The sequence below is a fragment of the Elephantulus edwardii genome, unplaced genomic scaffold, assembly GCF_000299155.1.
Source record: "Elephantulus edwardii isolate Elephantulus edwardi_28Jun2011 unplaced genomic scaffold, EleEdw1.0 scaffold00170, whole genome shotgun sequence".
In the NCBI taxonomy this organism is placed as follows: Eukaryota; Metazoa; Chordata; class Mammalia; order Macroscelidea; family Macroscelididae; genus Elephantulus; species Elephantulus edwardii.
Genome location: NW_006399920.1, coordinates 5,553,008 through 5,580,254, shown reverse-complemented (window position 1 = coordinate 5,580,254; position 27,247 = coordinate 5,553,008). Strand labels below are relative to the sequence as shown.

At 41.1% G+C, this 27,247-nt stretch overlaps 1 protein-coding gene across 4 annotated transcripts in view; it reads left to right on the top strand.

The window, feature by feature from the left end:
* The window catches only part of FAM13C (family with sequence similarity 13, member C), a 181,667-nt gene that overhangs the window by 3,231 nt on the left and 151,189 nt on the right, over positions 1–27,247 (top strand). For 3 of the 4 annotated variants that reach the window (XM_006895584.1, XM_006895581.1, XM_006895582.1), the window contains 2 exons: positions 9,899–9,955; positions 17,013–17,214. In XM_006895584.1, the coding sequence (XP_006895646.1) occupies positions 9,899–9,955; positions 17,013–17,214 (259 nt within the window). Of the gene's footprint in view, positions 1–9,898; positions 9,956–17,012; positions 17,215–27,247 lie in introns of those variants that run through there. The other variant, XM_006895583.1, reaches the window with a different exon arrangement.

Here is a 27,247-nt window from a genome sequence, read left to right as displayed (position 1 = left end):
CCCCCACCCCTAATTAACTATTTTAAGTGAAGTCAGGCGTGAAATGAATTCCCATTCCTTATAATCTGAAGCAAGGGTTCTCAAACCCAATTGATTGATGATCAGAATCACCCAGAGGTGGGGAAGAAGGATTTGTGAAACAGTCTCTCAGGCTTAATCCGGGTGTAAACCCAGAACGGGGGTTAGTCAGTGTGATGGTTAGATTGTGTGGTGGTTAGATTGTGTGGAGGTTAATCTGTGTGGTGGTTAATCTGTATGATGGTTAGATGATGTGGTGGCTAGTCTGTGGGCGCTTAGTGTATTTGGTGGTTAATCTGTGTGTTGGTTAGATTATGTGATGGTTAGACCCCATATTGATCTGGGTTTGGGAAAGTTTGTTGTCTTGGCTGCGCTGAGCAGATCCATCCTCCCACCCCCAGCTCATGCACAACAGATGTGCCATGTCCAGCCCTCTGCCTTCCTCTTTGTCTATTGGATCACTGTGATCTGCGGGTTAGGGTCTTTTTCATTGCAAGTGAGAATTCTACCACTGAACCACCAATGTCCTCACTGGAAACCTTTGTTGTTTTTCAGTGTTATCAAGTCAACTATGACTGACTCATAGTGACCCTGTGAACAATAGGTGTGAACACTGCCCTATCCTGCACCATCCTTCCATCTCTGATACACTATTTTTACAGTCCCCATGTCAATCTGTCTCATGTAAGGGCCTTTTTCTCTTTTGCTGACCCTCCACGTTTCCCAGCGTGATGTCTTTTCCCTAGTACTGGCCTCTCCTGACAGTATGCCCAAAATATGTGAGCTGACATGTCACCATTCTTACCTCTAAAGAGTACCTTGTTTATGCAAGATAGACTTGTTTGCTCTGGGGCCATCCATGGGAGATCTTTATGTCAGTATTAAATTATTTAGAAGTGTATTCTTTATTGCAGTGTCTGTGTGCGTGCGTGCACGCACACATAACCTTTTTTAAAAACTCATATCCCGGGGCTGCACCTCAGAGTGTTGAACTAGGGGGTGAGATGTTGGGGGACCATTCTAGAGTCAATCTACCCAGATGCACTGATGGGGCAGGTTCTGGTGCCTGATTAGAGAAAGGGCTCAGGACCAGACTTTATGCTATGTATTTAGTGCTACAGTGTAGCTAAATGTCCTCTTCCAGAATTGAAAACCTACATTTTATCTAATAAGAAACCAGAGGCCTTTATTCTTATTTAACCTCAACTTGGAAAAGAGTACCTGTCACTGACTTTCTCTTACCCCATCATTATTCAAGAGACAAGTGGTTCTCAGTTTCTGGGCACTCTTTTCCTGAGTCTTTGGGAAGAGACTATTTGGTTACTGCTTCTCTGAGTTTAGGTTGGGGGAGCAGAAGTTTACACCTCAAGATCCTGGGTAATTCTCCCTCACCTTGCTGTGTGAGGGTAATTGCCGCCTCACAGAGCTGCTTAGAATGAGACAATGTGAGAGAGACAGTGAGCTGTGAAAGTACATCAACTCTGTTTTTTAAAAAAACACATTTTCTTTTAGAACAGCTTTACGTTTACAAAAAAGAACTGTGTAGAAAGTGTAATACCAATACTGATGATGCTGTTATTGTGATGTGCCTTTGAACTGGAACCAACTCATAGCAGACCCTCCGGCAGCTTTTCAGGGGCATTAAATAGCATGGGAGGAGACTGCCTATCTTCTCTCACAGGGTCTGGGAGGGGTTGGAACTGCTTGTCTTTGAGTTGGCAACACTACTGTTTACCCACGAGACTGTGAGAGCTCCCACTAATATTGCTACATTATTCTTAATAAAAGGTCATACTTTATACTAGTGTTTATCTTTTGTGTTATTCAAAATTATGTGAGGTTTCTTGATGGTTTGTATCCACTATAACAGTATCATACAGAATGATTTCACTGCCCCAGATAACCCTATGCTTCATCTAGGCACCCTGCCTCCTCCCCATCCCAAATCCTTGGCAGTCTTTGTTGTTGTTTTGTGGCGTGGCTTTTTTGTTTTTTTTTAAAAATGGTTCCTGTAGCTTTGCCTTTTCCAGAATGTATGTAGCTGTTTTGAGATCGGTTTCTCTGACATAGACATAACCATTTTTGCCTGGTGGCTCATTTGTTTTTAGCACTGATTAGCATGGCTGGTTGTCTCGTCACTTACTGAACAGCGTCTTGGTGGGTATCAGCTTTTGGGAATTAAGAAGAAAGCTGCCTTAAGCCTTTGTGAGTGTGAGCAGGTTTTTGTGTGCTGTTGATTTGGAATCTATTCATCCCTGACTCTCCAGCTGCTTTGTAGAGGCTGTAAATTGTGCAGGAGGAGATTGTCCATTTTCCTCACTCAGAGCAGCAGGTGGATTCAAGCTGCCTGTCTGTTTTGCATTGGCAACACAACTCCATATCCCCGCGGCTACCAGAGCTCCCTGGTTTTTGTGTGGACACAAGTTTCACTTCATTTGGGTAAACACCTCGGGTCACTATCGCTGGGTTACAGGATAAGCCTGTGTTTAGCTTGGCGAGAAACTGCCAGGCTGTCTTTCAAACTAGCTGAACCATTTTAAGTATTCGCCAGTAGGGAATGAAGGAAGGCCCATGTCGTCCTCAGCAGTTGATAATGGCAGTGTTTGGATTTTAGCCATTATTAGATGTGTAATGTTGGGCTGCTAACCCAAAGGCCACGCCTCCCTGGGGGTCAGTTCCACCAGCCACTCTGTGTGTGGGGGGAAGACGGGTAATCTCCCCCCGTGGGATCGACAGCCATGAAAACCTGCGGAGGATCTGCTATGAGTTTGTTCCAATGCCAAAGCAGTGAAGAGATCGAGACTATGAATCTTACTTTTTAAACATCTCAATTCCTAAATTACATTTTAAGAAATCTTGGTGGCACAGTGGTTAAGTATTCATCTGTTAGTCAATAGATCAGTGGTTCAAACTCGCCAGCTGCTCTGAGAAAGATGTGGCAGTCTGCGTCCGTGTAGAATACAGCCCCAGGAACCCTATCGAGGCGGTTCTACTTTGTCATTGTAGTTTTCATGTGCCATTGAGTCAGAACTGTCGCATAACTGACCTTCCAGCTGCTGTTCAGAGGCACTACACAGCACAGGAGGAAATGCCCATTTTTTTCCCATACTGCCACTAGTGGATTTGAACTGTTTGCCTTTGAGGTGACAGCATAGTTCCTTACCGACTAGGCCATCTGTGTTGTTGTTTTTTAGATGTCATCAAATTGTGTATGACTCATAGCGGCCCTGTGAACAACAGATCTGAATCCTGTCCTATTCTGTTCAATCCCCGCCATCTCTGATACACTTGAGCCCATTGCTGCAGTCTCTTGTGTCATCCATCTCGATGAGGGTCTTCCTATCTCTCACTCACACCCACACCCATCCATTTCCAAGGAATAGCCTCTCCTAGAAACATGTCCAAATTATGGGAGATGAAGCTTTGCTATCCTTGCCTTCAAGGATCACTCTGGTTGCACCTTTTCCAAGAAATACCTGTTTGTTCATTTGGCTGTCCATGGAATGTTCAGTGCTCATCTCCAACGCCTGGTATCAACTCTTCTTCTGTCATCGCTATGCATTGTCCAGCTCTAAGATGCATAGCAAGTGATCAGAAAGACCATGGCCTGAATCAGACACACCTTTGTCCTCAAACTGACATCATTACTCCTCAATATTTAGAGAGGTCCCTAACAGGTCCCTAACAGTGACTCCTTATTTCCTGACTGCTGGTACCAAGGTTTTCAATGGTGGATCCAAATAAAATGAAGTTGGAGGATCCCTATGTATTGGAATCAACTTGACAGACAGCAGTGAATTTTGTTTTGGTTTGATGACATAAGAGTTTCAGTGTCTTTTCTTTTTTTTATGATCAGTGTCTTTTCATATGTGTATTTCTATCTTATTTGATGAGATGTCTGTTCAAGTCTTTTGCCCAATTTTTTATAAATTGAGGTATTTGTTTCATGATTTTTTTTGGTTTTAAAGAGTTCTTTGTATATCATGCACATAACAGCTTCATCAGATATATGTTTTGCAAACACTTTCTCTAGTTTGTGGACATATCCTTTGCTTGGTTTTGGTTGATACAGGGAGCCCCAACTCATCATTTCATGGAAAACGGTAGCCAGGCTCACTCATCTCTAAATGGAGCAATGGTAGACACAGGTCCCTGCATCCTAGCATCTAGTAGGTCATCTAATAGAAAGGTGGCTTCTGTATTTTCGTTTTTACTATCAAAAACAATAAAGAAACACAGATACATAATTTAAATACATTTTATGAAGGAATAGTTAATGTCTCGTTGAGTTTTTTATACTGGTGGGTCTTTTTAATTGTTAAAAAAGGAAAAGAAGATACACTTATTTCAGGCACATGCTATTTTTTGAAAACACAGCACTAGAAGATGCTACATTTTGGAAATCTCAGAAGGAAATACTGAAAGATATTGATTTAAATTCCTATTTAAGATTGTAATATAGGAAGACGATGCTGTACTTGAGATAAGCTAGGCATGGTATCTAAGTCGATTTTCTTCCAGGAATGAGGAAATACCAACATGAGTTCTCTAGTGAGTTCTATGGTGTAATCAATTTTTTTGATTGGGTACATTGTGTCATGCATATGGAAGCTCTTTTTAGTTGTTTCGATTAACTTTAATGAAGAGAATTAAATTCTAGTCAATTAATAGTCCCTCTGGATTGTTCTGAGTGTGGAAACACATTGGGCTGTTAATGGCAAGGTCTGAAGTTCAAGTCGATTCAGAGGCCCATCAGAAAAAAAACCCAAACCTGGCAACTTACTTCTCAGTACTTTGCCACTGAGTAGAGGCAATCCCCAGCTGACTCACGAGTGGATTTCTGAGGCTGTAAACACATAGGGAGACAGCCCATCTTTCTCCCTCAGTGCCTCCAGGATTTTGAAAAGGCAGAGGAGCTCAGCTTTTGGGTTAATGGTACAATTTCCTCTGCTCTAAGGTGTCAGGACTCTCTTGGGGTAAATGACCTCTGTCTAACTCATGGTGACATCCTGTGTAGAACTGTGCTCCAAAGGATGCTTAATGATTGATTTTTCAGAAGTTAGTTGCCAGGTTTTCCTTCTGATGGGCCTTTGAATGGACTTCAACTTCTGACCTTGCCATTAACAGCCCAATGTGTTTTCACACCACTCAGAACAATCCACAGGGACTATTAATTGACTAGAACTTAACGATCTTCATTAAAGTTAATGGAAACAACTAAAAAGAGCTTCCATATGCATCCCACATTAGCTGGTAGGGAGATCTATTTCAGTTGCTGCATCTGTGAGCTTAGAGCTTGGAATTTTGTTTTCTTGAGTGGATCCTGGAGTTGTTCAGTAGGCCTTAAAGTGGGATCAAATAATTAGGTGCCGTTTTGTACTTCAGAAAGCATTTGCACATTTTTATATTTTGCTGCCCAGTTCCTGTTTTAGCTAATTGTGTGTTGAGGAGAAAGATTAATAAATCAAGTAAGGAAAAACAACTAAATTCTTGCCAAATCCCCAAACAATAGGTATTGTTGAGCCCTAGTGTTCCACTTCCAGCTGAATCTGAGTTCTTGGAAACAACAATTACAGATTTTTGCTTCTCGTTCCCTTATTTTCCTTTGCTAGGTTGCTCGTAGGGAGCTCTGGTGGCCTGGTGGGTAGGGTGTTGTATTGCTCACCTGAAGATGAGACTCTAGTGGTTTAAATTCACCTGTGGCTCAGAGCAGGAAAGATGGGCAGTCTCCCCTCATGCGATTCACATCCTCTGCAGAGCCACCGAGGGGTCAGCGAGGAGGAGCTGGTTCCAACGGGAAGGCAGAGAAGGAGGGATTGCTTCTATTAGGACCCATTTCATTTGCATTACAAAGCTCACATGATCCACTAAAGGGAATGTCTCTAGTGGGGCAGAACCAAGCAATCCTTGGGAATTTAATTGTTGTTTTCCAGGTCATGGGCAGATTGTTATTGGCAAGTCAAAATCATGTGAAAGCCAGGAAATTTAGTTCATTTTGTTAAGAGGTGCATTTTGTTAAGCTGACAGATATTTTTAACTGCCAGCAGGAACAAACTATTACAGCAGGTAGAGAGGGTGAGAGTCTATGGGTGGCCCTTCTTTCATTCACCCCAAAGCCATAATTTAGAAGGGATCACGAAGGAAGAAGCTTGAGCTGTTACAGATTTTATTTTAATTAGAGAAATTATACTCCAGTTACCAGTGAAGGCGTTACAAATTTCAATTATTATGTATAGTGTAAATACTATATGATGATTATTTGTTATTTTGTTATTGTCTCAGTACACGGTCCAGTCTCAGCATAGTGTGAAGATCTGCCTTTAAGTCTTCTTCAACTTTGTGTCCTTTAAATGCAAAGTGATTTTTGGGGCAGTGCGTGTCTGGATTGCTTGCTATTTGTCTAAGCCAAGAGAAATACAGAAAATTGTGACTAAGGAGTTCTGGTGGTATAGTTTTGCTAAATGAAAGGTCAGTGGTTTGAATCCACCAGCTGAACTTTGGAAACAAAATGGAAAATCTGGTCATGTAAAAATTTATAACTCCAGAAACTGGATGGAAGGTAACTGTGAGTCAGAATTGACTCAGCAGTGGTTGATGTGGGTTTGGAATAGGAATTTGGCATTGCGAGCTAGGTTGGTAACTGAAGGGTCACCAGTTCAAACACATCAGCGTGATTCGGAAAGAACAAAGATCTAGGAGTCTTTTCCCATAAAGCTTCAAATCCCAAGTCAAATCTATCACCGTCAAGTTGATTCTGACTCATAACAGCCCTATAGCAGGAGAACAGGGGAACAGATAGTCACTGTTCTCCCTTCCAGCAGCTAGTGAGCTTGTACTGCCTACCTTTGTATTAGCAGTAGAGCACTTAATAGCTGTGCCACTTTAGGACCTCTTCCCTAAAAGTTACCCACTGCTGTAGAGTCCATAATGACTCACATCTTCATAGGGCTTCTGAGGATACCAGTCATTGCAGGAGGAGACTGCCCATTATTCTCTCTCTCATAGTGTTTGATGGATTTCCACTCCCCACCACTGAATTCCCTTGGCCACCTGAATTCCTTTCTGTAAAGATTACAGCCTAGGAAACCCAGTAGGACCACTGTTTACTTCATGGAGTTTGTGAAACTCAACTCTAGTGCCTAATGCAATAACCTAGAATGATGTATTTCAGCAAACAGAGGTTGCTCTAGATGGGCTTACCAAGTTGTGCCAAGAAATCTGGAGGACAACCACCTGACCAACTGTCTGGAAGAGATCCATATTTGTTCCCATTCCAAAGAAAGGTGATCTGACAGAGTACGGAAATTATTGAATAATATCATTAATATCATATGCAAGAAAGATCCTGCTAAAGATTATCCAAAAGTGACTGAAATAGCACATCAACAGAGAACTGCCTGAAGTTCAGGCTGGGTTTAGAAGAGGCTGTGGTACTAGGGATACTGTAGTTAAAGTTAGATGGATCTTGGCTGACAGAAGGGAGTACCAGAGGAATGTCTATCTGTATCTCATTGACTGTGCAAAGGCATTTGACTGTGTGGACCACAGCAAACTGTGGCTAACTCTGAGAAGAATGGGAATTTCAGAACACTTGATCATGGCTATGTGAAACCTATACTTGGACCAAGAGGCAGTTGTCAGGACAGAACAAGGAAACACTGCATGGTTAAAAATCGGGAAGGGTGTACACCAGGAATGTGTCCTATATCCGTACCTTTTCAATCTATATGCAGAACAGATCATCTGAGAGGCTATATGAGGAGAAGTGTGGCATCAGGATTGTAGGAAGTGTCTTCAAAATCTGCGTTATGCAGATGATACAACCCTGCTTGCTGAAACTGAGGAGGACCTGAAGCACTTGATGCAGAATGTCAAGGACTACAACCTTCAGTATAGATTGATGCTCAATATCAGGAAAACAAAGATTCTCACCACTGGGCTAATTGGCAGCATCGTGATGGATAGTGAAGAGACTGAGATTGTAAACAGCTTTAGTTTGCTTGGCTCAACAATCAACACTCTTGGCACCAGCAGACAGTAAATCAAAAGACATGTTGCATTGGGAAAGTTGGCTGTCAGAGACTTCTCTAAAGTATTGAAGAACAATGATGTCATTCTGGAGACTGAGGTGCATCTGATATAGGCCATGGCCTTTGCAATGACTTTCTATGCATCAGAGAGCTGGACAATGACTAGGAATCATAGAAGGAGATTTGATGCCTTTGAGCTATGATATTGGAGAAGAGGATTGAATAAACCATATACTTCCAAGAGAATGAACAGGTTTGTCCCAGAGACCAGGCTGCTCATTGGAGGCAAGGATTTTGAAGCTTCATCTGACATACTTTGGACATGTTGCAAGGAAGGACTAGTCCTTGGAGAGGGATGTCATGCTTGGGAGATTGAAGGGACAGCACCAGAGAGGAAGACCCTCGATGAGATGGATTGATTCAGTGACTGGGGTAAAGATGTGTCTGAGACAATTAAGATTGGCACAAGGTAGAGCAGAGTTTAGGGCTGTTGTATATAGGGTCGCTGTGAGTTGCAGGTGACTCAATGGCAAATAACAACAACAGAATGCTATTATTTGCTGTTGTGGTGTTGTTACATGCCATCAAGTCAGAATTGATTCATAACTGACCCACCAGAAGGTTTCCAGAGGCTGTAAATGGTTTAGGGGTGATGGCCCATCTTTTTGCCTCAGAGCATCTGGTGGACCTGAACTGCTTGCCTTTGGATTGACAGCACACCTCCTTACCCACTAGACTATCAAAGCTCCCTATTGTATGCTAGAAATAATTATTAAATTGTTACAACCAGACTAACCGTGGAGCTAAGGTTAAAATTCAATTCTAGTGTCTGCACCAGGGTAGCACTCTGCTAAGCTTTGTGGTGATATACCTAGAAAAAGAAATTACAATTGTATCTTCTTGTGGAATAAGCAGCTAATTAAAAAGATCTCAGAAGTGCAAAACAATTAAGTAACACTGTGAGGCAGGATATAAGTGGTTACTAAAACTTCAGAATGCAGAGTAAACATTTATCTGTTGAAATAAGAGCCAGGCAGGTGGGAAAGACTCAGCTGGGCAGGTTCATGAAGCTTGTTGGACTTGACTTGGGCCATCAAGAATGCATATGAAATGAAGACGTGTTCCAGGATATGATTGCGTAGGGTGGGATGGCTGAAAACAAGAGCAAAGGGTCCGTGGAACTCTGAATCGAGGGTGTACCATACTCTCAATGTAATGACTACCCTCGATCCCTCTTATGCTGCGTGAAGTACTGGAGATTTTCCAGTATGAAAAATCAAGACATCATAAGGTTGACACAGAGATTTTGTGGGAGAAAAAGGGTGCAAGAATGTCTGAAGGCCAAATTGGAGGCTTCTCAAGAAAGTCAAATCAGAACCTGGGTGGCTTGGGACTGGCAGAAGTAGGAAAGATGGAAACACTCATGTAGTGAAGTCTTCTGAACCACTTACCAGTTCCCCATCTTCATGCCTGATGTCCACTTAAGCACTGCAAACATGCTTAGGTCTTGTTAGCTTATAGAGAATGACAGAGAGTGACCAAACTTTAGAACTCATGTGATAGTAAACATTAGTATCCACCAGCTGCTCTGTGGGAGAAGGATAGGCAATCCCCTCCCGTGAGATTACTGCCTCTGAAAACCTGCTGGAAGGTCAACTATGGGTGGGTTGTGACTTGATGGTACACGGCAATTAGTCTGATCTACTTGGTGGAGCTGGGAGCTGGCTTGGGAGAGAACAGTGAGGATCACTGTGTCTTTTACATTGAACATGCTTCTCCTTCTGCAGAGCTGCTGCTGATGTTATAGCAGACCGTTAGATCTGATCCAGCTTCTTGTTCCTACTTCCCAGGTGTGACGAAGAGACGCTTACTCTACATGAAGACCAGACTGATTGCTCCAGTCTCAGGTACAACCCACCATTGCTCATTGGTTTTTGTTTATGAAATTCAGAAAAGACCTGGGTCTAGAATATTGGTCACTCCCTTGATTTCTAATGACTTGTTTTATGTATTATCTTTCCTTTTAGATTTTGTTATTGTTAACAGTTTTAGTTTGCATGGCTCCACAGTCAACACTCTTGGTATCAGCAGCCTGGAAATCAAGAGAAAAATTGCATTGGGAAAGTCAGCTGTTAGGGATCTCTCCAGAGTACTGAAGAGCAATGACGTCAGGCTGGAGACTAAGGTGCACCTGATCCGGGCTATAGTCTTTGCAGTTGCGTGCCATGCATTGGAGGGCTGGACAGGAGTAGGGATGATAGAAAGAGAATTGATGCCTTTGAGCTGTGATGCTAGAGAAGAGTGCTGAATATACTGCTAGGAGAACAAACAGGTTTGTCCTGGAGAGGGTGAAACTGGAATGCTCCTTGGAATCAAGGATTTTGAAGCTTTATCTGACATACTTTAGGCATGTTGCAATGAGGGACTAGTCCTTGGAGAGAGGGACCTCATGTTTGCGAGAGTGGAGGGACAGTGCAGGAGAGGAAGACCATCGATGAGATGGATCAATTCAGTCATTGGGGTAATGGGAGTAGGTGTGTCGGAGACAATGAGTTCGACACAGGATAAAGCAAAGTGTAGGGCTCTTGTACATCGAGTCGCTATGAGTCACAAGCGACTTGACTGTCAACAAGCAACAACATGTGGATTTTTGTCCTGTCTGCCCTCCTCCTTACTATCTTGAGTCCGACCCCCCCTTACTATCATGCACAGAGCCGGCATAATAGGTAAGAAATGCCTGTGGAACTGAACATTCACTGGCTCATCTCAATGCTCCCGTTGAGGAAGAGACCGTGAGAAAGAGGCTTTGAATTTATCCACCAAACATGTTATTGCATGTCTGGAGTCTGGCCTTTGCCATCAAGGTCCATCATCATGGTAGAGTGGGAAAACCTTCATAGTGAATCCTCTTTTCCACATTTTGGAGTAGGTTGGGGCACATTTCATTATGTTATTGAAACAAGTGAAAGAAAGCTGATGCCTCTCCCTCATTCTGTGATGTAGAAACTGAGGCACGGAAGAATTAGGGATCTTCTGTGCTAACCAGCTGCTGTGAGGAAGAATTTGGACCCAAGTTTGTTTTCTGGATCCTTGTTAGATGGCATCAAGTCCTCTACAACTCATAGGGGCCCTGTGAACAGTGAATGGAACGTACTGCTCCTGTGCCATCCTCAGAGTCAGTGCCAGGCGCAAGCGCACTGTGGTAGTCACTGTGCCACTCAGTCTTTCTGAGGGTCTTTTCTTTCTCAGATCTTCTGCTTCTCCAAGCAGGATGTCTTATTTCCAGGACTCAGTTTGTACATCCAAACCATTATAAATGTGGGTGGAGAAACGATCAAATAAATATCTACTTCCAGAAATTAATGGAATTCATTGCATTAATTAAAGGAATCATGGCTGAGATAGACAAGAATTTAAAAAATGACAAATGATATTAAGCTAAGAGCTTTGGGAGGGTGGTTGATAGAGCATTGTGCTGCTGACCCAGAGGGCATACTTTTCTGGTGGTTCAGATCCACCAGCTTCTCCTAGGAAGAATCATGGCAACTTCCTTCTGTGTAATTTACAGCCTTCTAAAACCTACTGAAGAGCACTGGTGACCTAGTGTGTGAGGAGTTACCCTTCTAACTCAAAGACAAGCTGTTCAAATCTACCTGTTGCTCCAAGGGAAAAAGATGGGCAGTCTCCTCCTGTGCAATTTATAGCTTCTGACAACACACTGGAGGATCAACTGTGAGTCAGTTCTGACTCAGCAGCAATGAACAACAACAAAAAACAACTTGCTGGACAGTAGGTAGCTTTGAGTTGGATGTCAGTGAGCTTTTGAGATTAAGCTAATGTTACATAGAGACCTCACTTGTTGCTATTGTTGATATGAGCCATAGAGTTGGAACTGATTCATAACAGACTATGTAGCAGTTGTGTTCAGAGGCTGTAAATCTCCCAGGAGATTAACTGTCTTTCTGCCAAGAAGCAACTGGTGAACCACTTGCCGTTGGGTTAGCAGCACAATGCCTTACCACTGGGCCACAATATAGGCAAATATTTCAGAGGGGCATCTGGGATAAGTTCCTGAAGAAAACTGCACATAGCTTTCTTAAGTTTTCATTCATTTATGGGGCTATAAAACGGTAACAGACTTGACTGCTAATGGAAAGGTTGTAGGTTAGAATCCACTGAGAGGTACCTTGGAAGAAAGGCTTGGTGGTTTGCATCTGAAAGGTCACTGCCATTGAGGAGTGAGTTCTTCTGACACTATGACAACTGGCAGGTAGATAGAGACAAACTGCTGGTGATACCTTTCAGCAGGTTGGGAAGCTACAGAGAAAGTAGCCTGAGTACAAGAACAACAGTAAGTTTAAGGTGACAGGAACCCTAAGATAGACATGGGTGTGGTACAGATGAAACTGGAGAGATAAACAAGGACCAGATTTCAAAGATTGCTAAAGGTTCGGAATGCACCCTGGAGGCAAAAGGAACACACAAAAAATGAAGCCTGGGGTTTTTTCCTTTGCCAGAATAATTTGCCTTAGGCTCCACTTGAAAACAACAAAAGCTTCTATTTGCTGGTGGTAGATTGGGGCCCACTTTGTAGGCTTTTCTAGAAGCTGCTTAATCTTTGGAACGTGGATACTGCATTAGTTTAAGATGAAGATGACATTGGTGAAGTGATGTGGCCCAGGATATATAATTTAATGAGTGAGAAACCCTTTGGGATGTTTGTTTTTTTCAGAACACAGGGCTCTTCTTCTGTTATTGTTGATAGATGCTGTCTGGTAGACTTGAACTTTTAGCAACCCTGTGAACAGCAGATCAAAACCTTGCCCACTCCTTCATTCTCACAATTTCTGCTATTTTAGTCCATTGCTGGACTAAAATATTGCTGGAGTTATTGTGTCACTCTACCTCTTTAAGGGCTTCTTTGTTGACTCTCCAATCTTTCAGATATGATGCCTCTCTCCAGGGATTGGTCCCTTCTGGCAACATGCCCCAAGTATGTGAAGTCTCACTAGTTTCATTTCCAATGAACATTCTGACTTCATATCTTTCAAGACATTATATAAAATATATAATATATAATATAGTAATACCATTAGACTCGATGGCACGTAACAACACAACAACAACAACATTAGTTTCATGACTTCTCTTTTTCTCCTTTGGGTATTTGAAAGAACCAGAATTGTTTTAGAGACAAATGCCCATTTCTGAAGGTGCCTTTTACGTTTAGAGTTCATGTTTCATATTGAGAAAAGGCAACTTGCTCCCTTTCCCTGCTTGTCTTAGAGCCTTCTGAGTCAAGAAGGCGATTAAAATGACCACATTTAGGGTATTTTGAGAGTAAGGTACAAAAACAACTCGTAGGCATTATTTTAGGACTAAGCCTATAAAAAGAAATATTTTAGATTTGAAAAACTGCCTTTTGTGTATTTTAGAATTCTCCTTGAATGGGGACTATTTAGGTAACTGTCAAGACAGCTGTTCTTTTGATTTTTACACATGGAAGCAGGGTGCCTGGAGGAGTCTTATTTGTTTGAATTCAAACAGTGTAGTTTCTAATTCATGGCTTGACAATGGTGACCCATTAGTGTCAGAATCTTATTTTTTGTAATGGTAGATCAGTTACCTTCATTTGCTTTGATAAAACCCAGGCATTCAGGGCATTAATCAGAAGGTCTTAGTGAGTAAAACGTGGCCCAGCCTTTTATATTACCCAGAAAATTTGCATTCTATGAAAAATAAACTCTTATTAAACTTTTAGAATGGAAGCAGTGGTGGTTCAGTGTTGCAGACTGAGGGTAAAGTATATTAATAATTAATAATGAGACAGAACACCAAGAATTAGATAAAACAGAGAGCGTCTAAAACGGGGCCAGCATTTCAAATCAACAGAAGCACCACAAGCCACGCCTCTCTGTGTATTTATTGAGAATCAGGGGCAGCAAATCATAAAGAGAATTCTCTTGTAAATAAAGCCCAATTTTTCTCTATTGTCAACCTCATACTTAGTTCAGGAAGTATTTCATACATGTTAACACTCCCTCTGCAGGGGGATCCTAGCTCTCTCTTGTCTGCAAGAAACAGCTCATTTACTGTGATCTGTCAGAGAAATTCCAACTTATAAATTTGTGATTCCTTCAATTCCTGAATAAGCATATCGTTTTTCATATAATATTTGGCATGAAATTTGGCTTCCCATAGTTCAGTGATGGAATTACCACCTTCTGTGGTAGAGAGCTGGGTTTTATTCCTAGTCAGTATTTCTCATGTGAAGCTTCCACCTAGTCTGTAGAGATTTGGGCTGACTATGGTGCTGATCAAGTTGCAACAGAATTTACAGTCCAAGATTTAAAGGGCTGAAGCCCTACTTCAAAACACATCAGTCAACAAAAGCCCTGTGTTTTACAGAGTTTCAAATTGTTTGTCCATGGGTTGTTGTGAGGGAACTGAGGACCACCACCCCTACAACAAACAGTGGAGATAGGAAGGGTGATGTTGAACCAGCAGAATCTGGATCTGTTGTACCTAGGGTTGCTGTGAGTCAGAGATGACTTGATGGTAACTAACAATAACAATAACAGCAACAATTTTAAGTATTTCTGAAAATTAGAAAGAATATTGCCAATAAGGAAGAAGCATCACACTTTGAACTAAGAGCACAGGTATGCTAATCTGGAGACTGGATGGGAACTCTGGGCCTGTGTGAATTAGTCCTTTATTAGACATGTTATTTCATCTCTGGGAGCTGGATGACAGCACCCAACCTGGATATCATACACCATTAGTGTGAGAGGAAAATATGGTACACGTGAAAGCATTTTCAAGTTGTTGTTGTTTGGTGCCATCGAGTCGTAGACGACTCATAGCGACTCTATGAACGAACGGCCTGAGCACTGTTTGTACATAGAGTTTCCGGAGGCAAGCCATTTCGGAAGTGGATGCCGCTCCTGCTTCCAGGCTTGTTTTAGTAGGGAAGCTCCTGCCAACACTGTCCACCATGGGTACCCATTACCACGATTGGCACATCACTGTCACAGTCTTCAGCATCACAGCAACCACGAGTTACCTCTGTACAGCAATGCACAGACCAGTGCTATACCACCTAGAAGAATGTTTGACAGGAAAACAACTTGAACCTGGCTGAGGGCCGCAGATGAAAATCACCCACCTTTGGCTTGGTAGCATAACTTCCTTTCCACTAGGCCAACGTAGCTCTCTCTTTGTCGTAAATGACTGTTTTAAATTTTCAAGTAGCAAATGAAAAACTAACAATACTAATAATATAAAGATTCTTATAACTATTGTCTGTGTATGGAGTTCTGGTTGCATAGCCTGTATACAGATTTGCAGTGCTAACCCAAAGTGGTAACTCTCTAAGGGTTTGAACTCCAAGACAAAGATGGCAGTTTTCTCTCATGCGACTTACAATTTCTATAAACCCACTGGAAGATCATCTCTGAGTTGATTCTGACTCTGTGGCAACGAGTTTTTACTACATATCCATATGTTGGTGGTGGTGGTTTGTGCCATTGAATTGGAGCTGACCCACAGCTGACCCTCCAGTGGGTTTTCAGAGGCAGTTAATCGCACAGGAAAAGATTACTTATCCTTCTCCACTGGAGCAGCTAGTGCCCTTGAACTGTATGCTTTCAGGATTGCAATGCAGCCTTTTACCACTAGGCCACCACAGCTCACTAGGCCAACATATATATGTATGTGTGTGTGTATATGTATATATATATGTGTGTATATGTATGTGTATATATATGTATATATGTATGTATATGTATTTGTGTATGTATACGTATATATTTATGTTTGTATGTGTATATGTGTTTGTGTATATGTGTGTGTGTGTATTTCTGGAACTTTGGTAGCCTGGTAGGGAGTTGTACTTACTGCCAACTCAAAGGCACGTGGTTTGAATCCACCAGCAGCTCTATAGGAGAAAGACGGGCATTCTCCTTCCCTGTAAATTACTGCCTCTGAAAACCTGCTAGGGGAACAGCTATGAGTTGATTCTGACTCATGGCACATAACAGATAGGATGGACAGTGCAGGAGAGGACGAACCTGGATGAGATGGATTGACACAGTAACTGGGGTAATTGGGGTAGGTGTGTCAGATCAGTGAGACTGACTGGGGCGGGGCAGGGTTCAAGAGCTGTGTTGTACATATGGTCGCTGTGAGTCAAAGGTGACTCAAGGGCATCTAACAACAAGGACAACATCTATATGCTTGTCTGTCTATCTATCTATCTATCTATCTATCTATCTATCTATCTATCTATCATCTATCTATCTATCATCTATCATCTATGTATCATCTCTCTATCTAGATACGTGTATGGATAAACGTGTATCGTAGCCTTGTAGGTAGGGAGTTGCTCTGCTAACCAAAAGGCAGGTGGTTTGAATCTACTAGCTGCTCTGTGGGAGAAAGAGGAGCAATCTCCTAGTGCAGCTTTACAGCCCTTGAAAACTAGCTGGAGAATAAGTTTGAACTCAAGAACAGTGAAAGAATGGGAGAGGGAGAGGGAGAAATGGAGAAAGGGAGCAAAGGAGGGAGAGAGATCTAAAGAGAGAGCCCTGCTGGTGGTGCATTCTATGTTGCATTGCTAGCTCAGCTTCCAGGTTCAAATCCACCCGCTGCTCCTTGAGGAAGCTCTCCTCCTCTAAAGAGTTATAGCTTTGGAAGGATCTCTAGCCTTGGGAGTGAGTCTGAACCAACTAGATGGCAGTGCGTTTGACATATATTTAAATAAGACCGGAAGGGAATGTGGAGTGATATAAATAGCGCACTTTGATTTCTAGTTTCTTTTTCCTGTAAAGTTTTCTAAGTCAACACTAAAAATATTGCTAGTTACCATCTAAATACAGCAGCAGTGACTACCACCAGCCTCCTTTTCCTGAGTCGTTTATTCTTTTTGAGTGTGTTTTCTAAATTGGGGCTTTCCTCTTTTAGAGATGAAAACAATAAAGAAAATTACCCAGACGCCGGGCCTCGCCTAGAGGAGCAGACCCCACCCCCGCGCGAGCCGCAGCAGCATGTAGAGCCGACCCTGCTGCTGGACAGCGTGCTGCGACCCAGCATGGGCAACTTCAAGTCTAGGAAGCCCAAGTCCATCTTCAAAGCCGACAACGGGAGGAGCCACGTGGAGAATCAGGTAGCAGGCTCTGCTGTTCAGGCCTTTCCATGGGTAAACGATTCTCTGGCAGGGGTGCAATTCTGGCAGATGGCTTGGGTGTGTTTTTAGCAGGAGATGATTAAGTGACTTGTCATTTGAGTTCAGGTGCTAGAGACTTTTGCGTGTTCTTGTTGATCAATGGTTTGGTGTGCTGGGCATCCTAATAATTGAACATCCTTTTGTTAGTGAGAGAGCTCTGCTGGCCTAGTGCTAAGAATCTGCCTCTAGGCATCCCAAAGGCACCTGGTTCAAAACCACCAGCTAACTGACTCAGTGGCACACAACAACATGTTAGTCAAAGAACAACAATGTGTTAGTGAAAGAGAGGAAGACCCTCAAGGAGATGGATTCACACAGTGGCTGCAGCAGTGGGGTTGGACATATTGGAGATGAGGAGGATGGTACAGAATAGGCCAGAGTTCAGATCTATTTTACATAGAGTCGTTTTGAGTCACAGTCGACTCATTGGTACCTAACAAAATCAGTGAATTGATGGAATCCTGGGGAAGTGAAAATGGGTAACAGTGTGTTTACAGGTTGGTGTCAGTGCAATGATTCTTGGTGCCACCCTGTTCTCTTCTCTGTGGGCCTCATCCTGTACCAATCTTACAGAATTCTTTTCTCTTGCCTTTCGAGTGGGGACCCTCCCCTGAGTTTTGCAGGCTGTCAATTGCTCATTCCATACCCCCCGCCCTGGAGTTGTTTAGTGGATTACCATCAGACAAGCCTTTGTTAGTCCTGCATCCCTTTACGGAATATGCCACCAGGGCTCTCTATCCAGATTTTTTAGTAATACTTATGGCCTAGTGACAGGAAGCTGTGCTGCAATCCTGAAGGCACATGGTTCGAATCCCACCAGCTGCTTTGTTGGAAAAGGATGGATAGTCTCCTCTCGTATGATTAACTGCCTCTGAAAACCTGCTTGGAGGATCAGCTTTGGGTTGGTTCCAACTAAATTGTATACAACAACATAATACATTTGAATCTTAGAATAATGTGATAAATACAGGAGGAAATTATTTAAATATATCTTAGAGTCTGTGAATGCTAAAAAACCCCTATTTTGTAAAATCCTACAGTGAATTATAACATTATTAGTTACAATGCTATTAGTATTTGAGTAGAAGTTTTCTTTGATTCTTCTTTTAATTGCTACTTCATTGTAAAAAAATATTGATGAACAATATGTTGTTGTTAAGACACTAGAAAATTTGACAAAATCCGTGACTGTAAAAATACTGGCAGCAGTGTAGACGCAGCACAAGCTTGTAATGAGTGTGGATGAAACGGCGTGATGTGATTGGGTGGCATCAGAATTGGATAATAGTATCAACTCTGATCGGAACTCACTTCTTGTTGCTGCTGTTAGAGCTGTGGAGTCAGTTCTGCCACGTCTGATAGAACAAAACACTGCCTAGCTGGGTCTTCCATTAGGAACACATCAGAAAGCTCAAAAAAGTAAATTAGCATTGAGTTTTAACCTTGTAGGTATCTTGATCCATGCAAATGAGGCTCATGAAAATGCTTTTGTTATAATGGTCTCTCAAATAATCTTCATTGCTATCAAATCCGGAACTCATAGGTGGTCCTCCCCTGGATTTTCAGATACTGTAAATCACAAGAGAAGAGATTGTCCATCTTTTTCCCCACAGAGCCATTGGTGGATTTGAACCACCTGTCTTTGCCTTTCGAACCCGCTGAAGGGTCAATGAGTTACTTCTGACTTCATGCCAATGAGAGGTGGAGATAAAGTGATTTTTAAATTTTAATCTTAGGGGGAAAACCCCTCAAATAATTTATGGTGTCTTTAAAAGAGATAATGTGGCGTCATTTTTCTAGGAGGTTCATGTTCTCAGCAGTGGGATTATACCTGTAGTCCACCCTACACCATTTTGGGGACAAGGATGCTCCACAAATGTTATCTTTGCTTTTGTGTTAATTTTTAAATGTTAACATTAAAGACAAGGTGGGAGTCCCTAAGAACAATAGATTAATTATGTAGTAACTTGAAGTCCAACCCTGCTTAGCAAATGAGCACCTGGTGTTCTTTTCAGAACAACTTTGAAGAGGCAATTTGACCTTTAAATTGTATTGTGGGCCTTGTGCATTTTATCTCCCTCCTCCCTTGGCATCATGACCTTATTTAGTCAGTTAATTTTGCAGTCAGATGAAAATGCCTTCCATGTTTGCGGAAGTGTGTTGTGATTCTCTTAAGCTTAGTACAACTCCGGCTGCAAGGAGAGGTGAGCTTGAAGTACTGTTTAAGTTAGGAAAAGCGGTTGAAACAGCTGAAGCAGTTGAAAAGCAGTTAAATGTCTCCCAGCCTTTGGGTAATTAGGAGCGTAGTGTTGCGGAAGACACAGAATCTGAGCTACCTGACCCAGGGTCTGAGTGGTCCCTGGGAGGCTCTGACTCCCTCTCTGCCATGGGTGCCTGTGACACTGTGGCCTTCAGGGTGACCAGACAGCTCTCCTTCAGCCACCCTCTTTCTTGTTGCACTGTTGCCTGGTCTCTTGGAAATTATACAGTACTCAGTTGTAATAAGGTGCTAATGTGGCATGTAATTCTCAATCTGATGTCCACATTGGAGAAGACTTTAGTGAAGAGATGCTTATGTTGTCTTTGCTCATGTGCAATATTACGATCTTAGACTGCACATAATGTTTCAAATTCATTCGGTAATGAATGTTTTATTCTAAATTTCCTCCCCCTTGTCTATCTGCTTCTATCAACATCACCTAAAAATCTGCCAAATTTCACCCTTATGAATGACTGAACAAGCTTTGATAATGCTATTTTAGGTCTTCTACATTTGGGGAAAAGTTGAACGCTAATGTCGGAGAAACAATTATTATTCACAAAGTCGGCTACCACGTGTTTAAGCATTTGCTGTGTTCCAGGCAAAGGCCATCCTTTACCACAGTTCAGTGAAGGGAGTATTATTTTTCTGTACAGATGGAAATACTAAACATCAGAGATACTAGATAACCTGGTTAATACACAAACAGTATTTGAATAAGTTTAGGAGAAATATTTAGTGCTATTATCTGTAAAAAGCAGTGCTTCTAAGAAATATATTGTCCAGCTTACTCGCTCACTCATTGTCATCGAGTCGGAAGGAGTCGTAACTGATGCTCCAGTGGGTTTCCAAGGCTGTAAGTGGCGTGGGAGGAGATCGTCACCTTTATTCTGAGGAGTTGCGGGTGGACTTGAACCACCAGAGACACACAGCCTTTGAGTTGACCGTGCAGCTCTCTATAGAAATGCCTGTAGAGCTCCCCATCCAACCAGGAGCCTACAGATTTATCTGCCTCCTTTTATTACTCACATCTTAATTTTTATAGAAAACCTATGATTTCTCTTTCCCTTTATTTAAACTGTTGGTATTTCTAAGCAGTAATTACTTAATTAGAAAGGGCTCTGTTGGAGAGGATTTTAAAGTGTTTTTTTTTCCCTTTCTTTCTTTTGTCTGCCCTAAAGCTTTGTGACATTGATAATCAAATCTAGACAAACTGTTAATTTCCTTGGGGCAATTGATAAACTCTACTATGTCTGTGGTTTTATTTCTATCACCCAGAGGTTATTCATTATTTGTTAAATGATCTAACAAAGAATTTATCTCTTAACTGAATGAATCATGTTTATATCTTACAAATATATGTTTTAAATATGAACATATATAAAACATATATTTACATTTAAAACATATATACTCATAAGATGTAAACATGACTCATTCAGTTAAGATATTATCTCTATCTGTCTATCTATCGTAAGCATGATCTATTCAGTTATTAAAAGATTAATTTTAAAGAAGATTTAATTATGATTCTCTTTCCTATTGCTACTGTGGTTCTTTGGCACTGACTCATAACTGACTCTCGATGGTTTTCAGAGCCTGTAAATCATGAAAAGGAATTGCTCATCTTTCTCCCACAAAAAATGTCATTAAAAAAAGTAAAATATTTTCTTTAATTTATTCATTCATTAATGGGGGAACCAGGAAGCTGTTACAAATTCAAAAGAGAATGTAAAGTAAAATACATTTATAATTCACTAAAAAATGCTGACTAAACTTGAAAATTGATGCAGAATTGACAAAACTCTCAGTATCTGTAAGGCAATATCAGTTATGATCCGTTGGCTACATTCGCCTTTTAGTAGATAGGATTTATTTGCATTGTCATATGTTTCTGTAAGTTAGCCTCTATTTGTAGAAAGTTTATAAAGTAGCATAGTCACAGTCATACATAAATAAATAAATATTTTTTTCCCTCCCAAACAAAGGATGGTTGAGCTAGTTAAAACACCAACTAAATTTCAAACTGAAAAAATCAAACTCGCTGTTGTTGAGTAGGTTCTGATTTATTGAGATCCTCCTTTGGGTTTCTGAGGCTGTAAAATTCTTAAGGGAGGAGATTGCCCATTTTTCTCCTTTGGAGTAGCTGATGGATTCAAACTGCTGACCTTTGGGTTGCCAGCCTTTTATGTTACACACTATTCTACCAGGCTTCTAGTAAATGTTAATGCCCTTTACACTTTTTCTTTAACCTCCCCTTCCATATATCTTGTGATTGAAATGACTTCATACAGTGACTTTTTTACTGATCACAAAATAAGGTTGAACTCATTAGATTTGGTTTGATGATTGCTTGGTTTTATTTAAGCCTCTTGTTTAGAGTCAACAAGACCTCCTGGCAGTCCCTTATATTTAAAATTTGGGCCTGAGGGATTCTATTTTAATCCCTTATTACTATATTTTGGAGGAACATTCTTATAAGTCATACAGCTCTCTGGCCAATTTGGTGTGATGAGGTAATCTGGGTTTCCTGTGACACTGAATTTTGTGCCATTTGGGTTTCAAATACCATAATGAAACAACTGTGCCATAGGTGTGCCAAACACCATAATGGCTACCCATCGTGGGCAGTGTTTGGTGGAGCTCCCAGATTGATTCAAGTTTGGAAGTAGGAGTGGCATCCACTTCCTAAACCACATGCCTCTGAAAACTCTATGAACTTGGAGAAATGAAGATAGTTATAGAAAGGCTTCAGGCCTTTTGTTTATGTATATGTGTAGTCCTTGTATTTGAAAGTCTGTTGGGCCCAAAGGTCTAGTGTTATTTTGGAGGAACATTCTTCTAATTTGTATAGCACTCCTCTGTCTATTTGCTGCACTGAGGTAATCTGAGTGTGCTATGATGCTAAATCTTGTGCCATTGGGGGTCAAATGCCATAATGTCTACCCATGGTGGACAGTGGTGGAGCTCCCAGTTTAAGACATGTTTGGAAACAGGAGTGGCATCCACTTCCTAAACCACATGCCTCTGAAAACTCAATGACCTTGGAGAAATAATGATAATTATAGAAAGGCTTCAGGCCTTTTGTTCATAGGATCACTATGAGTTGTACTCAACTTGACAGCAATAAACAACAACAATTTACATAGGGGTATAGTGAATGTTAATTTACTATATAATGAAACTAAAATCACTATCGCCCATTCAATTCTGATACATAATGAACCTGTAAGACAGAATTGTCCCCTGGTGTTTCCAAGGCTGTAAACCACCATGGAAGCAGATTGCCTCATGTTTTCTCACTAAGTGGCTGAAGGGTCTAAACATCCAGCCATTGATTAGCAACTGAATGATTTAACCATCACACCACCATATGTTTAGTATGTTTCTTTATTCTAATGTGATTTGAGTGGATTCCTTTGCTATCAGATATTAAGCAAAAAGCCCAAATCAATTACTTTTGAGTTAATTCTGACTCATCCTGACCCAACTGGACAGAGCAGAACTGCCCCAAATGGTTTCCAAGATTATATTCTTTGTGAAAGCCAACTCCCTACCGTTTCTTTCTCCCAGAAAGAGGCTGGTGGATTTAAACTCTCAGCCTTTCAGTTTGGAGCTCTGGTGGCTGTGCTGCAATCCCATAGGCATGTAGTTCAAATCCACCAGCTGCTCTGCAGGAGAAGGATGGACACTCTCCTCCCATGCAATTAACTGCCTCTGGAAATCCTCCAGAGGGTCAGCCATGATTCAGTTCCGACTTGATGATGCACAACCACCACTACCTTTCAGTTAGTAACTGTATTTAACTACTGTGCAATGAAGAGTCCTCCTTTCTCTTTGCAAGGTCCGTAATTTTCAAATGTGAAAAGTAAGCCAAAGTTCCCGACTAGCTGCAAAGTGACAATACTCCCTCTGTTCATGAGCCCTGTAAGCCAGATAACTCAAACACTCATTGCATTGGGTCAGAACTAACTCATTGCCGACCCTCTAAAGAGTTTTTGGAGGCTATCAGCTGCATGAGAGATTGCTCATCTTTCTCTTAAAGAGCCGCTGGCCAATCCCAACTATCTGAGGTGTGACCTTTGACTTAGCGGTGGGACTTACTACAGGACTGAAACACAGGGCTGGGAAGAGGGTAACTTTATAGACTTAGGTCCCTGAAGGAGGCCTGTTTCATCTCATTCCCGAGCACCATTCTCTGATAGCCTGGTTAGAAAAGTACAGGTTGTTACAGAATGTGTACAAACCTTTGAAGTGAAAAATAGGGACATGTACTAGATTTTGAGCTCTAGGGGTCACTGAGACTCAGCTATAATTTAAAAATATTTCAGTTTACATAAGTATAGTCTACTAAATTGTTATGGATTACAAATAGTTGATTGTATAAAGAGAAATAACTTTCTTACATATCCAAATGATAGAACATCAAAATAAGCATATTCTAAATAACTGTAGTAAAATTTGTTTATCTAATTTATGTAATTAATTCTTGTTATGCTGGATCTTGGGTTGGCAGTATCATGAATCTGTCTGTTTTTTGAGTAAAGATGGCAACTTTGACATATATCACTGAAATGCTCTGAAAGTTGTCTAAGCAATGCCATCACTAGCTTGTACCTGAGAGTCTGTGTTCTTCGACGTTTGGTATGATCTTTGACCAGGAGACTTTTGAGACTGTTTTTTGTGTGTGTGTGTGTTAAAGATACAAAAATGGGCCCGTGACTAACAGCAGAACCTTTGGGCAAGCATCTCTGAGCAAAACAAAATTATCTGCAGATGACAGAGCTAAAAATGGCTGTGGCTAATTTATTACTAATAATTTTCAAATGTGAAAGGTCTGATGAGAGTTCATAATAAAAATAATGCATAATGTGACATGCAAATCAAGATAATAAAACCATTCCAAAAAGAATTAGGCAAATGTCTGAAAGAATAATGAGTAAGTAAGCCTATTTCCAAAGAAGTCAGGATTTATAAAAATGTTGTTACTTGCTGTTGAGTTGATTTGAACTCTTATGAAGAAGTCAAAGAATGTTACTGTGTAAAATTGTTGGCTGCCAATGAATCATTTCAACTTAGAGCAAGCACATATGTTATGGTGTTGAACTGCTTCATAAGGTTTTATTGGCTTCAATATTAACAGAAGCAAATATTATATGGTCTTTCTTCTGTTGAATCGCTGGGTGATTTTGAACTGCCAACCTTTAGGTTCAAATTTCAAATGTAAACCATTTGAATATAATTATATTAACTAGAAATAGATGGTTATATTTCTACAAAGAAAGCAATACTGAAAGACAATATAACAGATGTATAATATAACATAAAGTTCCATTATACGTTTATTTGTGGCTATTTCCAGGCTGGGAAGATGAGCTGAATGGCCAGATTCTGCAAAACTGTGTTTTTCTGGTTTGGGATTGAGACGAGGGTGTGGCTCTTATTCACAATAGGGTGTGAGCTGATTGGATTTGGCTTCATATTTAAAAAAGAATTTTGGGCCCGTGGGTCTGTGGTTCTTGGGTCTGCTTTTTGTGGATCTCCCAAATAAAAAAGGCTTGGAAGCAGAAGTGGCATCCACGTCCACAAAAAGCTTGCCTTCTGAAACTCTATGAAGTTGGAGAAAAGATGAAAATTTTGTGTTCAAGACTTTCATTTGTAGGGTTGTTATGGGTCATCTATGATTCTACAGTACTTAACAACAACATACAAAGGATATATATCATATATCAAACATGTATCACTCATATAATAAGACGAACAGGTGAAAGACATATTATTTATTTATAACTATGTTGTTGTTGTTGTTAGATGTCATCCACTCAAGTACTACTCATAGGAACCCTATGCACAAAAGATCTAAACCCTGTCCTATCCTGAGTGATCCTCAAACTTCGTGACACATCAGAGCCCATTGCAGCAGTCTCTGTGTCAGTCCGCCTGGTCGAGGGTCTTCCTCTCTCTCACCGACCCTCCACCCTTCCTAACATCATGTCACTCTCCAAGGAATAGCTCCTTCTAGCAACATGCCCAAAGTATGTGAAGTCTCATAATCCTTGGCTCCAAAAAGCACTCCTGCTGTACCTTCTCCAAGACATACTTGTTTGTTCTTTTGGCTGTCCATGGGATGTTCAGTGCTTTTCTCCAACACCACAGGTCAAAGCATCAATTTGTCTTCTGTCATCCGTATTCATTGTCCAGCTCTCAGATGCATAGCAAGTGAAAAGACTATGGCCTGAATCAGACACACTTTAGTCCTCAAATTATCAGTACTTGGAGAGGTCCCTAACTGAAGATTTTCCCAGTGCAATGTGTCTCCTTATTTCCTGACTGCTGATACCAAGGGTGTTAGTTGTGAATCCAAGCAAGATGAAGTTGCTGGCAGTTTCAATCTCCTCCATCCATCATGATAATAGCCATTTGGTCCAGTGGTAAGAATTTTTGCTTATTGACATTGAGACGCAATCCATACTGAAGGCTGCATTCTTTGATCTTCTGCAACAAGTGCTTCAGGTTCTCCTCTCTTTCAGCAAGCATCTGCATAACGCATGTTATGGGTCACCCTCTAATCCTGACGCCACACTTCTCTTCATAGAGTCCAGCTTTTCCAATAATTTTCTCAGCATACAGACTACATAGGTGTATATAGAGAGAATACAACCCTGACACATTCCCTTCTTAATTTTAGCTTAATTTATAGCTATACAATGTACTTATATCATAATAAAGAATAGTACCACACATATACTAAAAATATACCAAGAATATAAAGAAGAAAATATGCACTAAGAAGTGTTGAGTAGATCCTCCACATCTGTATTTTTCTTTGTTTTTTTTTCTTTTTTCCATTCATACAGCTTCAACAATACAATGCAGGATCAGTCATGAGTCAGTGATGAGTTGAGTTGGGCGGCATAGTGTTGTACTGCCAGTCAGGAGGCTTTGCAGCTCTTGTGGATCAAATCCACATATGGCTCCTGAGGAGAAATATGGACTCTCTCCTCTCATTGATGTTCACAGCCTCAGAAACCTGGAAGATGGTGAACTGTGAATCAGAGTCAACTCAGTACCTGTGACTTTGGAATGAAGTTTTTTTGTTATTAATATTTTTACCGTTCATATACATTGTGTTTCATGAGGGTGCATTGTGTTCCATCCAGTCCTTTATTTACATTATATTTTGTCCATTTATATGGTGAGTGGAATGAAGGTTTGTTTTTTTTTTTTATGGTTTAGATGGAGAAGCTTAAGGTATATTTATTGACTTAGCAAAAGACCAGGAATCAAGAAGGATATACAAGAATGTCCTTAACTTGTCAAATATTTGTTGATATGTTAATTTCTTGTTAAGGATGTGTCCTGTCTCCATATCTCTTCAATTTATATGCAGAACAGATTATCCGGGAGGCTGGGCTCTGTGAGGAGAAGCGTGACGTCAGGATTGGAGGTAGACTCATCAACGGTCTGCGGTCTGCGTTGTGCAGATGACACAACCCTGCTTGCTGAAACTGAGGAGGACCTGAAGCACTTGCTGCAGAAGGTCAAGGACTGCAGCCTTCAATATGGATTGAAGCTCAACATCAAGAAAACATTGATTCTCACCACTGGGCTGATTGGCAGCATTGTGATGGTTGGTGAAGAGACAGATTGTTGACAGCTTTAGTTTGCTCGGCTCTATAATCAACACTCTTGGTACCAGCAGCCAGGAAGTGA